The 13560-nt window shown below is 47.0% G+C and overlaps 1 protein-coding gene across 3 annotated transcripts; it reads left to right on the forward strand.

Annotated features, from left to right (window-relative positions):
- The first annotated feature begins 2222 nt into the window (after nt 1–2222).
- On the forward strand, nt 2223–13214 carry RHBDD2 (rhomboid domain containing 2). Of its 3 annotated transcripts, XM_069485835.1 has the most exons (4): nt 2223–2464; nt 4639–5046; nt 9893–10043; nt 12278–13214. In XM_069485835.1, exons 1-4 carry the CDS (start codon nt 2278–2280, stop codon nt 12633–12635), a joined length of 1104 nt encoding a protein of 367 aa, XP_069341936.1. In that variant the 5' UTR covers nt 2223–2277; the 3' UTR covers nt 12636–13214. The 3 variants fall into 3 exon arrangements, with proteins under 3 accessions (XP_069341936.1, XP_069341937.1, XP_069341938.1); XM_069485836.1 differs by lacking the exon at nt 4639–5046; XM_069485837.1 differs by lacking the exon at nt 4639–5046 and having other exon boundaries at nt 9929–10043.
- The last annotated feature ends 346 nt before the right edge of the window (nt 13215–13560 follow it).

Raw genomic sequence — 13560 nt, forward strand, 5'->3', positions numbered from 1 at the left:
CCAGACATTTCCTGAGGGCCTACTATGTGCAGGATCCTACATGACCCTGACCCTCACAAAGATCACAGTGTGGGAAGGGAGACAGATATGTAAATGGGACTTAAATACCATGTTGTACCTGCTGTGATGGAGATGTGTGTAGTGACAGAAATGGAACCATGTTAGAGGCCTAGAGACGCAGGTTCAAATCCTGGCTCTTCCACTACTTGCAGTGTGATCTCCTCACATCCCCTTAGCCCCTCCGAGCCTCAGTCTCCTCATCTGTTTCCCTCATCACAACCCTGCAAGTTATGTCTTAGTAACCATTTTACAGATTAGGAAACTGAGGCTTCCTTACCCAAGATCACTCAGCCGGTGAGTGACAGATCCAGGACAAGATCCTTCTGATTTCTGACTTCCAGCCTGAGCTCCACCAGCTCCACACTGGCTGCTTCCCAAAGATCTCAAAGGGAACACTAATGTTTTCTGCATCTGTCCTAAGAGCCTAAAACCTCTCTGCAGCAAATGCAGAAACTACCTCCCGGGTAGAGAAGGTGGCCTGGCCTGCCTGGCCTTGCCAACCTTGACTGGCCAACCCCACGTCTCCTCTTCAGGAGGCATCTTAAAATTCTCAGCAGAAACCCAGTGTTAAGTGGATCTGTGATGGTGGCTGGTGTTACAGCAGCCGCCGGGGTCCTGATTACACAAGACCCCCCCAGGTTTAGGGAGAAGAGACAAGGAAGGGAAGTAAAAGGTCAGATCCCAGAGGCATCAGGGTTCAGAACTTTGCACAGACCATTTTCTGTGGCCCACTGTGGGCTAGGCCCTGTCCTAGGGCTGGGGATATAAACACAGGGACAAGTCAGACATGGCTTCTGCCCTCGAGAAACTCATAATACAGTGGCACAAATAAACAATTACACTATACTGTGGGAAGTGCTATGACAGCTTGTCACAGGCAGCATGAAGGGAACCCAGAGACAGGGCACCTAATTCAGGGAAGGTTGAGGGTGGGAGGTAGTCAGAAGAGATTCCTGGAAGAGTTGTTGCCTAATTTTTTTTAACTTCTCTGTGTTTCCATTGCTTCATCTGTAAAATGGGGATAATAACAGAACGAACTTCACAGGGTTGTGAGGATTAAACGAGTAACTGTATGGAAAAAGCACACAACAGTACAGTGCCTGGTACACAGTGTGGTATATGTTGAGTATTAGCTGTCACTGTTACCATGATTCACTTAGCCAGTCATGGGGGAGGCGGATGGAATTCCAGGCAGAAGTGACAACAGGAGTGAAAACCAAGCAATCAAGAATCGACATCTAGTGTTGCTGGAATGAAAAGTGAAAGGAGCGAGTGGAAAGGGGCAAAGTGGAGAGAAAGGCAATGGGGGAGGGGCCGGATCATGGAATAGGACATTCAAGGAATCTGGACATTATCCAACATGGGGAGCCACCAAAGAGGTGGTTGGGGTGTAGGCTCTGGATCAGTGACTTGCATTTGAAAAGTGGGTTTAAGGGTGAGTTGTTCGCTAAGCCTAGGAACACTAGCCCTGGGAGGAGCAGTCCCCAGATGTCAAAATGTCAGAATACAGAAAATAAAAGACACAGTTAATACAGAACCAGGCTGCCTTTATCAACTCAGGCACCCACGCCAGAATCCTGGACATCATTCATGACTCATTCTCTTTCTGCAATACGTCCAATTACCAAGTCCTACCAATTTACTTTCCAAATATTTTTTTTAATCCAACCCCTCTCTATTCTGTTACCACTGCTCCAGTTCCAGCCCTCAGCAGCTTTGCCTGGATTATTGCAAGGGCCTTTTTCCTGGGCCCACCACTTTAGGCTTGTCTTTGAGTAGTAGGGAAGGCATCTTCCAACCCTACGGACCAATGAAACCATCTAGGACACGCATCAGACTATTCCCTCAGTTTCCTCTTGGTGCAAAGGGGATGAACACAGATGGGGGTGTGGTGTGAAAGGGCTCTGTGAACCTTAAGGCACAATAATCATTAGCTAACTAGAGCGGGGAATACCCAAGTCGCTGAGGCAACCCAGGTGGCACTCAGGCGGCGCTAAGAATGCTCCAGCTACAGGGCGATGAGCACGCCTCCCGGCTTCCCGCGCGCGCAGGGGAGGGCCGGCCCGCGCGATCTGATTGGGCAGCTCGGCGTGGGGCGGGGCCCAAAGGAGGCGGGCCTTCCGGCCGGCTCCTACGCTGTTGCCAGGGGAAACAGCCGCAGAGCTGCGGAAGGAGTTGAGGACCAGCAACTGTTGCCGAGGCGGGGGCGCGGGAACGATGGCGGTCCTGGAGGCTTCGGGGCCCGGGTGTCGTAGCTGGTGCTTGTGTCCCGAGGTGCCATCCGCCACGTTCTTCACTGCGCTGCTCTCGCTGCTGGTGTCCGGGCCCCGCCTGTTCCTGCTGCAACCGCCCCTGGCGCCCTCGGGCCTCTCGCTGAAGTCGGAGGCCCTGCGCAACTGGCAAGGTGAGCAGGGGCGGGGCCGGGATCGCGGGGCGAGCCTCTTTCCTCGGACCTCGCGGGTGCCTCGGCGTCAGCCTCACCGCCAGTCTGCCGCTGTCTCCGTCGGCAACACTATTCGCCCCACCCGGAGGACCAGCCTCCAGCACCGTCTATGGCTCCCCAATATCCCGCGTCTTTGTCTTTGCAGAGCCCCCCATCGTCGTCATCACTGTATTCTCTTCCCTACCCGAATTTGTTCCCTTCCCTGTCGCCACCAGACTGGTCAAGGTCCCAAATCCATTCGCTAGCAAACCTAGGCTCGCTCTCCAGGGATAAGGATTTTTCTTCCCCCCCCCCCCCCCATTTCTTATACCCACCTACGTATGCTTTAGGCCTATGCCCCACTGGAAAACATTTTTCTCCCGTCTTCATCATAATAATTGAGCTTTATCCATGATTCCCTATAATCCATGTAAACGTCCTGTCCTCTCGAAATTTGGAATCTTTTCTGCTTCTTCGTTTGTATCAGAATCCTGACTCCCATTTCCAGCTCATAGGCGGAGGGGGGCGTCTTCTGCCTTTGATGAGGTGTTTGTTTTCTCTGGGGGAGAGAAATTTTGCAGACCTGTTAAGTATCAACATCCACTCTTAAAAGACGTTCGTAGTCTCCATTTTTTCCTCATTTTCTGGAGAGGAATATAGGAAATTGATTATAGCTCTTGCTGTTTCGTGAAGCACACACACATACGTTAATGTTCATTTAACCCTCACAACAATCCCATGATGTAGGCTTTATTGGTGCCCATGTGAGAGTGAGGCTTAATGCAGAGAATTACATAGCTATTAAGTCATACAATTGAGACAGGAACTATCTCAAACAGATTTTTCTTCCCCCACCCCCCTTTTATTTATTTTTATTTCATTATATTTTTCTTCCTGACCATCAGAGACAGATTTTTCTTTTTATTATGTGATATTTTGAAATCAGAGCCTTGGAGTATATAATCTCCAAATCATATAGAGTTGCTTCTGGAATGTTCACATTTATATTTGGAATTTCAGTTTCGGAAGTACCCAACAAATAATGAAGTACTCTTCAGATAATGAAACCTTCCAGAGACAGCCTGACTGAGGTATATGGTTCCATAGCCTGCTTTCCTGCTCAAATCCAAAATTGTTCCTCCCCACCCTAGATACACATCCTCACAGACAGAAGCAAAATGCCAGCCTACCCTGAATCTCCTTTTTTTCCTTTGGTTCACAGCTTCCCTGGGTGTGGGTTTCATGGACATGTGGTCATTAGATATATCAGGAACCTTTGAAGGCCTCAAGCCCCACCCTGTTACCTTATAATGAAGAAAACTAAAACAGAGTGGGCCTGTGACTTGACTAAGCTCAACCAGCCTTTACGAGGTAGAGCCAAGGTTCCACTCCAAGTCTTAGACTCCCAGGTCCAATATTACTCTTACTGTCAATTCACTGGTCTGCCTCCTTCAGTTTAGTGTTTTGGCCTGCAGGGACATAGACTTACATTAAAGATAACCAACTGCTTTTGGGAAAATAAAAGTAGGATTCTTTCCTGTCTTATCGCATATAAAGCATCACTCTAACTGTAAGATTGGATAAGTCCTTTTAAGGAAGACTTCTGCTTGCTATAACTATATTATTAATGATAGTTTTATAATCCTTATAGCTGCAAAATAATTCATGGTCCCTTTTTTCTTCCTCTGAACAGCCACTATGGAAGGAGGGGTCAGGATTACAGCTGAGGAGACTGGCACACAGAGTGTTAAGTGACACCCACTCAATCCACCCTGAAGCTGTTACAATTAATTAACACTCAGACTGCCCAGTGAGGTAGGTCAGTATTAAAACCTAAAAAGGATTATAAAGCACTTTACAAATTCAGAGACCACCCCATGCCAAAAAGTATTATATTTTTCCCACATGGAAGTCAGATACTTACGAGACTTGCTCCAGGTCTGGGAAAGAGCAGGGATTAGACATTCATGCCTCTACTTTGACTCTTTGGGTCCTTTGTTGTTGGCCCCCACTGCTTATATTGGCTTCTGTTGATTTTCACTGGCTCTCGGTTCTCTAACATGGGGGCTGCTCTCCCTTTCCTAGGTGGCTTATAACCTGGCTTTCCCTCCTTGGAGCAACCCAGGATCAGGCCTCTAACCAAGCTCCCTCTTCAGTTTACAGGCTGGTGACCTACATCTTTGTCTATGAGAATCCGATCTCCCTGCTCTGCGGTGCCATCATCATCTGGCGCTTCGCTGGTAATTTTGAGAGAACTGTGGGCACCGTCCGCCACTGCTTCTTCACCTTGATCTTCGCCGTCTGCTCTGCTATCATCTTCCTGTCGTTTGAGGCTGTGTCATCACTGTCAAAGCTGGGAGAGGTGGAGGATGCCAGAGGTTTCACCCCGGTGGCTTTTGCCATGCTGGGAGTCACGACTGTCCGCTCCCGGATGAGGCGGGCCCTGGTGTTTGGTGTGGTTGTGCCCTCAGTCCTGGTGCCATGGCTCCTGCTGGGCGCCTCTTGGCTCATTCCCCAGACCTCTTTCCTCAGTAACGTCTGTGGACTTTCGATTGGGCTAGCATGTATCCTTTCTGAAAGAGAATTGTAGAATCATGCCATGCCAAAGGATGAACTGGGTTGGAGGGTCTGGGGTGTCAGGTAGAGGGAGGCTTGGGTTCAGCTATAGGCAACCCAGGGTCCAGCTTCAGCTGTGAAAACCGTGTAGCCTTGGGCAGTTCACCTCCCTCTCTGGACCAGAATTTTCTCGTCTGGAAAATACCAGGACAGTACTGCCAGTTAATGGGATATATTGATTGGATTTTTGTTTTTATAAACTGAGGTGTAAACCTACATTTTACTAATCATGCTAAGAGTTTTCATTGGACTAATCTGAGGTACCCAGAAGTTGGAGATGTTCCACGAAAGGAATGGGAAACAGATTTGTTTGGTTTTTCTCAGAAAAGAAAAATGAAAGAAAGATGGGCTTTTACCATATGGGTGGTTAAAAACTTAAGCCTTATAGCCTTTGTATAAATATTCTGGTAATTAGAAAAGAAAAATTTAAATGTAAGGTAGGGTTATTTTTTTCAACACCAAAATTGATAGTGTTGAGGGTTAGACAAGGTACACTCCTGAAATCTCTTCCAATTTAAGATTCTATAAGCTATTAGAATAGGTAGTCATAAATACAGGTGATTGATAACATAGCTCTTATTTTTAAATTTTAATTTAACTTTGTTGATTTTAAACCTTTATCTTCTAATATAAAAATTTAAAAGTATAAACTCCCCTGCAAATACTTTATCTGTATCCTACAATGTTTGATATGTTGTGTTTTCATTATCACTCAGATAAAAATATTTCCTAATTTTTCTTGGGATTTCTTCTTTGATCCAAGGATTATTTATAAGTGAGATGCTTAATTTCTAAATATTTAGAGATTGTCTAGATTCCTTTTATTTTTTTTATTTTTTATTTATTTATTTATTTTTTTTTTTTTGAGGCAGAGTCTCACTGTGTTGCCCGGGCTAGAGTGAGTGCTGTGGCATCAGCCTAGCTCACAGCAACCTCAAACTCCTGGGCTTAAGCGATCCTACTGCCTCAGCCTCCCAAGTAGCTGGGACTACAGGCATGAGCCACCATGCCCAGCTAATTTTTTCTTTATATATATTTTAGTTGGCCAGATAATTTCTTTCTATTTTTAGTAGAGACAGGGTCTTGCTCTTGCTCAGGCTGGTCTCGAACTCCTGACCTCGAGCGATCCACCCGCCTCGGCCTCCCAGAGTGCTAGGATTACAGGTGTGAGCCACCGTGCCCGGCCTAGATTTCTTTTTGCTATTGATTTCTACTTTAATTTCATGTGGTAGGAGAACATTCTTTGTGCAATTGCCGTTCTTTTAAATAGCTTCTGGCATAGCATGTGCTATATCTTGGTGAATGCTCTTTCTATGTGTGCTTGAAAAGAAAGTGCATTCCACAATTGGTGAGTACAGTGTTTTGTATATCTCAGGTCAAGGTGTTGATTGATGTTTAAGTCTTCTATATCCTTACCCTTGTTCTATCACTTATTGGGAGAGAGCTGTCAAAATTTCCAAATACAGTTGTGGATTTGTCTATTTTTGCCTTTCATTTCTGTTAGTTTCTGCTTCATGTAGTTTGAAGCTCTGTTATTGGATATATACACAATTAGGATTATATGTTGTCTTAATTGACCCCTTATCATCATGAAATTGATCCCTTTAATCTCTGATAATATTCTTTACCCTAAAGTCTGTATTGCTTGAAATTAATATAATTATTCCAGCTTTTTTAAAATTAGGGTTTACATGGTCTATATTTTTTCATCCCTGTATTTTTTTTTTTTTTTTTGAGACAGAGTCTCGCTTTGTTGCCCGGGCTAGAGTGAGTGCCGTGGCATCAGCCTAGCTCACAGCAACCTCAAACTCCTGGGCTTAAACGATCCTACTGCCTCAGCCTCCCGAGTAGCTAGGACTACAGGCATGCACCACCATGCCTGGCTAATTTTTTCTATATATATTTTTTAGTTGGCCAGATGATTTCTTTCTATTTTTAGTAGAGACGGGGTCTCACTCTTGATCAGGCTGGTCTCGAACTCCTGAGCTCAAACAATCTACCCGCCTCGGCCTCCCAGAGTGCTAGGATTACAGGCGTGAGCCACCGCGCCCAGCCCATCCCTGTATTTTTAACATATTTGTGTTATCATATTTAAAACATGTTTCTTGTGGATAGCATATAGCTGGTCCTCCAATCTGAGAATCTCTGCCTTTTAAATGGTATGCTGAGCCCATTTACATTTGGTGTAATTATTGATGTGGTTGGGTTTAAGTCTGCTAGCTTACTATTTGTTCCAAGTGTTGTTTGTTCTTTTTTTCCCCCTCTTTTCCTGCCTTCAGTTGCATATTTTTTTAGTATTTAATCTTCTTCAGTTGCTTACTAGCTATAACCCATTGTTATATTTTTTTAGTGGTTGCTTTAGAGCTTACATTTATGCATTTTTAGTTTATCACAAACTACTTTCAAATAATATGCCACTTTATATATAATGTAAGAATATTACAGCATTGTATTTTTATTTTCCTTCTTTTCATCTTTTGCATTCTTGTCATGTTTTGCTTCAACCTATGTTATAAAACTTCACGATACATTGCTATTACTTTTGTTTTAAACAATTATATTTTTTAAAATTAAAATACAAGCAGACATTTACCCACATATCTACCATGGACAGTTTGTGCAGATTTCTAGTTCACATTTATGTAGATCCAAGTTTCCATGTGGTATCATTTTCCTTTAGCCTGAAGAACATCCTTTAACATTTCTTGTGTAGCAAGTCTACTGGTGACAAATTCTCTTGGCTTTCAATTGTCAGAAAATGCTTTTATTTCACTAAATATAGAATTCTAGCCTTCTCTGATTTCCCTGGACTCCCCTTTTAAAGATGTCATTGCATTATCATCTGGCTTATATTGTCTCTGATGAGAAGTTAGTAATCATTTTTATTGTTCCTGTTTATGTAACGTGTTGATTTTTTCTGGCTTCTTTCATGGCTTTTTCTTTATCATTGGTTTTCAGCTTTTTAATTGTTATACACCTTGAGGTGGCTTTCTTTGTGTTTATTCTGCTTGGAGTTCATTGATCTTGGATATGTGAGTAGAATTTTCATCAAATCTGAGAAAACTTATGATCATTATTTCTTAATATTTTTTTCTATCCTGTTTTCTTTTTCTGGGACTCCAGTTACACTTGTTTAGACTACTTGATATTGTTCACTGGGTAACTGAGGTTCTGTTCATTTCTTTTTTCCCAGCCTTTTTTCCCCCCTCTATGCTTCAGTCCAAACAGTTTCCATTGCCCTTCAAGTTCAATGATCTTTTCTTCTGAGTATCTGATCTGCTGTTAAACGTCATTTCACATGTTGTGTGTTTACATTTCACATGTTTGTATTTCAGCTCAATAGTTTCCATTTGGTTCTTTTTTATAGTTTTCACTTCTATACAGATTCTTTTATTATGTTTATGTTTTTCTTTAAATACTTATATTTTTAAATATTTATGTATTTATTTATTTATTTTTTGAGACAGAGTCTCACTCTCTTGCCCAGGCTAGAGTGTCATGGTGTCAGCCTAGCTCCCAGCAACCTCAAACTCCTGGGCTCAAGTGATCCTCCTGCCTCGGCTTCCCGAATAGCTGGGACTACAGGCATGTGCCACCATGCCCGGCTAATTTTTCTGTATTTATTTTTAGCTGTCCATATAATTTCTTTCTATTTTTAGTAGACCTGGGGTCTCTGTCTTGCTCAGGGTGGTCTCGAACTCCTGAGCTCAAACAATCCACCCATCTCGGCCTCCCAGAGTGCTAGGATTATAGGCGTGAGCCACTGCGCCCAGCTTATTTTTATAATAAAGTAGTGGGCAGGATGTTCGAGGGAAATAGTGAAAAGGACAGAACATTGGGATCAGCAAACCAGATTCAAATCCTAGCCCTACGGCTTCCTACTGGTGATCTTGGGCAAGTACCTCACGTTCGGAAGCACTTGTAATCAGGGCCATCATATTCCAGTTGTATACTTTAAACAGCTGTTCTCTGGCGAAAGACCTTTGGCACTGTAAAGTGCCGAAGCAGACCTTGATTATGAAGGTGTTCTATTGCATCCCTAACTCTTCAATCCCTTCAATAGAATCCCTCCCCGTCTCCCGGCCCTTCTCCACTCTGGAGGAAGCTGCCCCATTTCCAGTTGCACTCTAGGCCAATTCCCAGCCACAGAGGCAGGACATGAGTTCTAACTCTGTCTTTGCCATTTAGCTGAATTACTCAGGGATCTCCCTAGACCTCAGTTTCCTCTTGGTGCAAAGGGGATGAACACAGATGGGGGTGTGGTGTGAAAGGGCTCTGTGAACCTTAAGGCACAATAATCATTTTAAAATCCTTGTCTGTTAATACCATCATCTCTGCCATTTCTGGATCTGTTTGTTTCTATTGACTGATTTTCCTTCTGATTATGGGACCCCATTTTCCTGTTGCTTTGCATGTCTGGTAATTTTTTATTTGAAGGTGTTAGTCCCTCTGGTGGCCTCCTGCCTCACCCCTCTACGAGGGCAGAGGTGTGTGCTGGCTTCTGCGATTGCAGTGGCTAGAAGGGCCCAAGAGATGGGATGGGTTGGCACAGGGGAAGGTGAAGTGTTAACACCCACCTGCCCTCCCCGACCGCTGGCCACTTTCCCCGTGAGGTACAGTGGATAGAAACTTTGACTCTTGATTTCTTCTGACCTGGAAACTTCAGCCAGAGTTTGTGATGGGATAAGCATTAATGCCTCTGTAGAGTAAGTGCGGAGACTGTATTCTTTCATGAGGGTGTTCACTCCCCCTCACTTCTGCTGCTTCCGATTTTGCTTAATAAGTCAACCTCAGATGGCCTCACATACTGCTATTCCCTCGACCTCTCAGAGCGAGTAGCACTGAAGCTTGATCAGAAGTTCCCCTTCAGCCTCATGAGAAGGATGTCCATGTTGAAGTACGTCTCGGGGTCTTCCGCCGAAAGAAGGGCAGCCCAGAGCCGGAAGTAAGTTACAGAACTCTGCAATCTTATTCTGAAAGCAACTTTGGGGCCCATACAGGCTGTGGCTGGTTCAGTGCCATGGGTGATAAAGGAATGGGGTGTGGCAGATTTGAAAATCAGTGTCTTCCGAACGCCTTGGATTTTGCCCAGCTGCATCTGAGATAGGGACCGAGCAGGAATGGGAAAGGGAAGGCATTTGAGGACACTTGCTCATAATCGAGAGCGACTGTGGGCAGACTGGGCAGGAGTGACGCTATCTAATGCTGTTAACCACTCCTCAGCCTGAGGAACACCCTGTGCAGGTCAGACGTGCCACAACCCCGGTGACAAGTACGGGCGGTCCACACAGCGGGCTAGGGTGCTTAGGCGAGGTACAGCCCGTGACCCCAGAGGTAGGGTATTCTTACCACCCAGCAAGGGAAGGGGAGGTTTACTGTTTTCCAGTCCAGGCTCATTAACTCATTAACATGGAAAGTGCCGGTAAGGCGCCAGGGCTCACGTAGCCTCGCTCCCTCATTTTACAGAGCAGGCCCAAGGAGGACCAGGGTCTTCCTCGCACATGGTGTCCTGCGTGGCCAGGTAACGGCATCAGGAGGAGAGACCAGGCGGAAGTGGGTCCGCTGCTGTGGGTCCTCCTCCCTCCCTTAAAGGCAGGGAGGGTTACTGGGAAAAACAGAAATGCAAACTCACCTATTTCACTTTGGTCAAGTGATTCTGGAGTCTAGATGTAGGGAGACTGTAAACTTAGAAATGGGTGTTTTGTGGTTTTTAATTGTTCCCATAGAATCTTGAGAGGGCTTCAGGGCCTTGGGTGCAAACCCTCACCTCGGGAGGGAGTCCCCTCTGTAATAGCTGATGGTGGCAGCCAGCCATACCTTATACACCTCCAGTGACTGCAGCATGACCTCCAGGGCTGCCCCTGACTAGAAAGTTCATCCACAGTGAATTGCATTCGGCCTTTCTGAGGCTGCTGCACGCCAGCGCCAGGCCTGATCCTGCTCCACCGTGATAGGCAGACCTCGGAGGAGCGGAGATAGTGGCCCTTTCTGTTTTTTCTGTGTTCCTCACAGAACACAGACAGCACGTGGCGTGGCATCTGACCCTTCATTGCCTGCACCTCCTGCAAACAGCCAGACTAGAACATTATGTTTCGGGCAGCCTGACAATGGGTCACGGACAGTGTTCTTAGACAGTTTATTTTGGCACTGAGGTGACCTTCTGTGTAGCTGTCTCCTCGGAGGCTCTTGTTGGGAAGTTCTTTTTTTAGTACCATAAGAAGTGCTGTTATATGAGTGTCCTGTGCCTGGACTCAAGCACCTGATTTATAAGATTGGGTTTTAACTGAAACGTGTACAGGTATAATCCACTCACTTAATACAAACATCAGTGGTGTTGACATCCACTCTCCATATTTGAACTTTGCCCAAAAATTCAGAGGACAGCTGAGTGTGGTGGCACGTGCCTGTAGTCCCAGCTATTTGGGAGGCTGGGGCTAGAGGATTGCATGAGCCCAGGAGTTCAAGGCTGTAATGCTCAATGATTGTGCCTGTAAACAGTCACTCTACTCCAGCCTGGGTGACAGAATGTGATGTCATCTCTAAGAAGATAAATAAAATTTTTTTTAAAAAAGTTCAGAGAGGACAAAACCCTTAGAATGTGACTCCATTCCTAGTCCCAGCCACGTGTGTCTGGTGGGATCTTTAACCTCTTGGCACAGACAGCTGCCCGTGTCTGTCTCGTGGGTTCTGAGCAATCAGGAGTTGGAGCTACGAGCCTTCACTCCTGGAGTCTCAGGTAGAAAATTTCACAGCAGACAGGGCCTGGCCCAAGGCCTGTGTTATGCATTAGAGCGCTTCCTCCCTCCCCGAGAGGTGGATCTGTTCTCTGGGCAGAACTGGTGAGCCAGCCACAGACACACTGATTGCTATGACCGGGTCCCGTCCCTCCATCTGGTTTCGGAGCTGCTGTGAGCAGGCCACACCTCACGTGGCCTCAGCCACAAGTGCAATGTCCCTTCATACACTGACTCATGGGACTGACTGGGCCCTTCCCCCTATGGGCATCTGTTTTGCTCTGGTTAAGGTTACCCTTGCTCTCTACTTAAGACGCAGAGCTAGTCACGGAAAACGTGCAGGGTACATTGCGCTGTACAGCAGGGCGCAGCTCCCGTGAGCGACACGATGCTTTGACGTCGGCATTACTGGCTGAATAACTGTTTTCTCTCTTGTTCGTTCCAGGCTGAACCCTGTGCCCGGCTCTTATCCCACACAGAGCTGCCACCCTCACATGTCCTCGAGCCACCCTGTCACGCAGATGCAGCATGCCAGTGGTCAGAAACTAGCCTCCTGGCCCGCCTGCGCTCCCGGGCACATGCCCAGCCTGCCCCCCTACCAGCCTGCCTCTGGCCTGTGTTACGTGCAGAACCATTTCGGCCCCAGCCCCAACTCCTCCAGTGTCTACCCAGCTTCTGTGGGAACCTCCCTGGGGGTCCAGCCCCCCGTTCCCGTCAGCTGCCCTGGCACAGTGTATTCCGGGGCCCTGGGCACTCCGGGGGCTGCAGGCTCCAAGGAGTCCTCAAGGGTCCCCATCCCCTAAGAGAATTTTCTGGGGAAGTTAGCTCATACCTTAGCCTTCTGAAGAAGGTCCTCACTGAGCTAAGATTTTCCTGACAAATTATTTATTGAACACCTCTATGTGCCAGGCTCCGTGTTGAGTACTTTGATAAATGTCCCTGTTTCAGTCTCATTTGTGCTCATGGCAGCTTTGTGAAGTACCGTTTACTGTTGCCAGTTTACAGATGCATAAGGTGGGACGGTCTGTGCCTGCATCGAGTCACGTGGCTCTTGGAGCAGCACTGCCAGGGCTCGCGGCCCCCGGTCCCGGGCTCCTCCCGGAGAACACGTGGGAGAAAAGGGCAGTGGCTGCCAGTGGCTATTTCCAGCTCCACCATCCTTCCTGTCCTCGTGTACTGTGCTCTTGGTCATAGTGTCCCTGTGTCCATGTCTCTGCCCTTCAGGAACTCCCAGCTGGTGTGCTTGGCAGTCCCCAGGCCTGTGTAGTGTAACTCCCCCTAGCAGTGCCCCCACCCAGACTCTTCTGTCCCAGAAGCGGTGAGACGGGCCCACGCGAGCTGCAGCAGCATGCTGGTGGGTCCGCGGTGTTGATTACCTTTGTATAAAGAAATAGCCTCTGACCTGCGGCGGTGGAGTGTGCTTCATCTGTGTCCTGGCTGGGGAAGACGGGGGGCACAGAGACTTGGGCGTTGGTGCTGTGTGGCGTGGTGGTGGAAAGGAGAGGTGCACCAGGATCAGGCCTGGCGGGCTGGGGCGGGGGGTCTCGTGGGGAGCGAGTTGCAAAGGTGGGCAGCCCTGAGATGGGCAACCACTGGCGGCCACTGCTGCCCCCGGGAGCAAGGGGTGTTGCCAGAGCTTAGGAGCTGGGACTCCAGTGACAAGAGCTGCAGGCAGGACTGTACGCCAAGAAATGACACTGGCAGCGTGGTCACCTGAAGCAAGAGGGA

The sequence above is a fragment of the Eulemur rufifrons genome, chromosome 14 (genome assembly GCF_041146395.1).
Source record: "Eulemur rufifrons isolate Redbay chromosome 14, OSU_ERuf_1, whole genome shotgun sequence".
Classification (NCBI taxonomy): Eukaryota; Metazoa; Chordata; class Mammalia; order Primates; family Lemuridae; genus Eulemur; species Eulemur rufifrons.

Coding starts and splice junctions, on each gene's coding strand:
- RHBDD2 (XM_069485835.1), top strand. CDS start 2,278: ATGGCGGTCCTGGAGGCTTCGGGGCCCGGGTGTCGTAGCTGGTGCTTG. Junction 2,465..4,638: donor GGCCCTGCGCAACTGGCAAG/GTGAGCAGGGGC, acceptor CTCCCTCTTCAG/TTTACAGGCTGGTGACCTAC. Junction 5,047..9,892: donor ACTTTCGATTGGGCTAGCAT/GTATCCTTTCTG, acceptor AGTCAACCTCAG/ATGGCCTCACATACTGCTAT.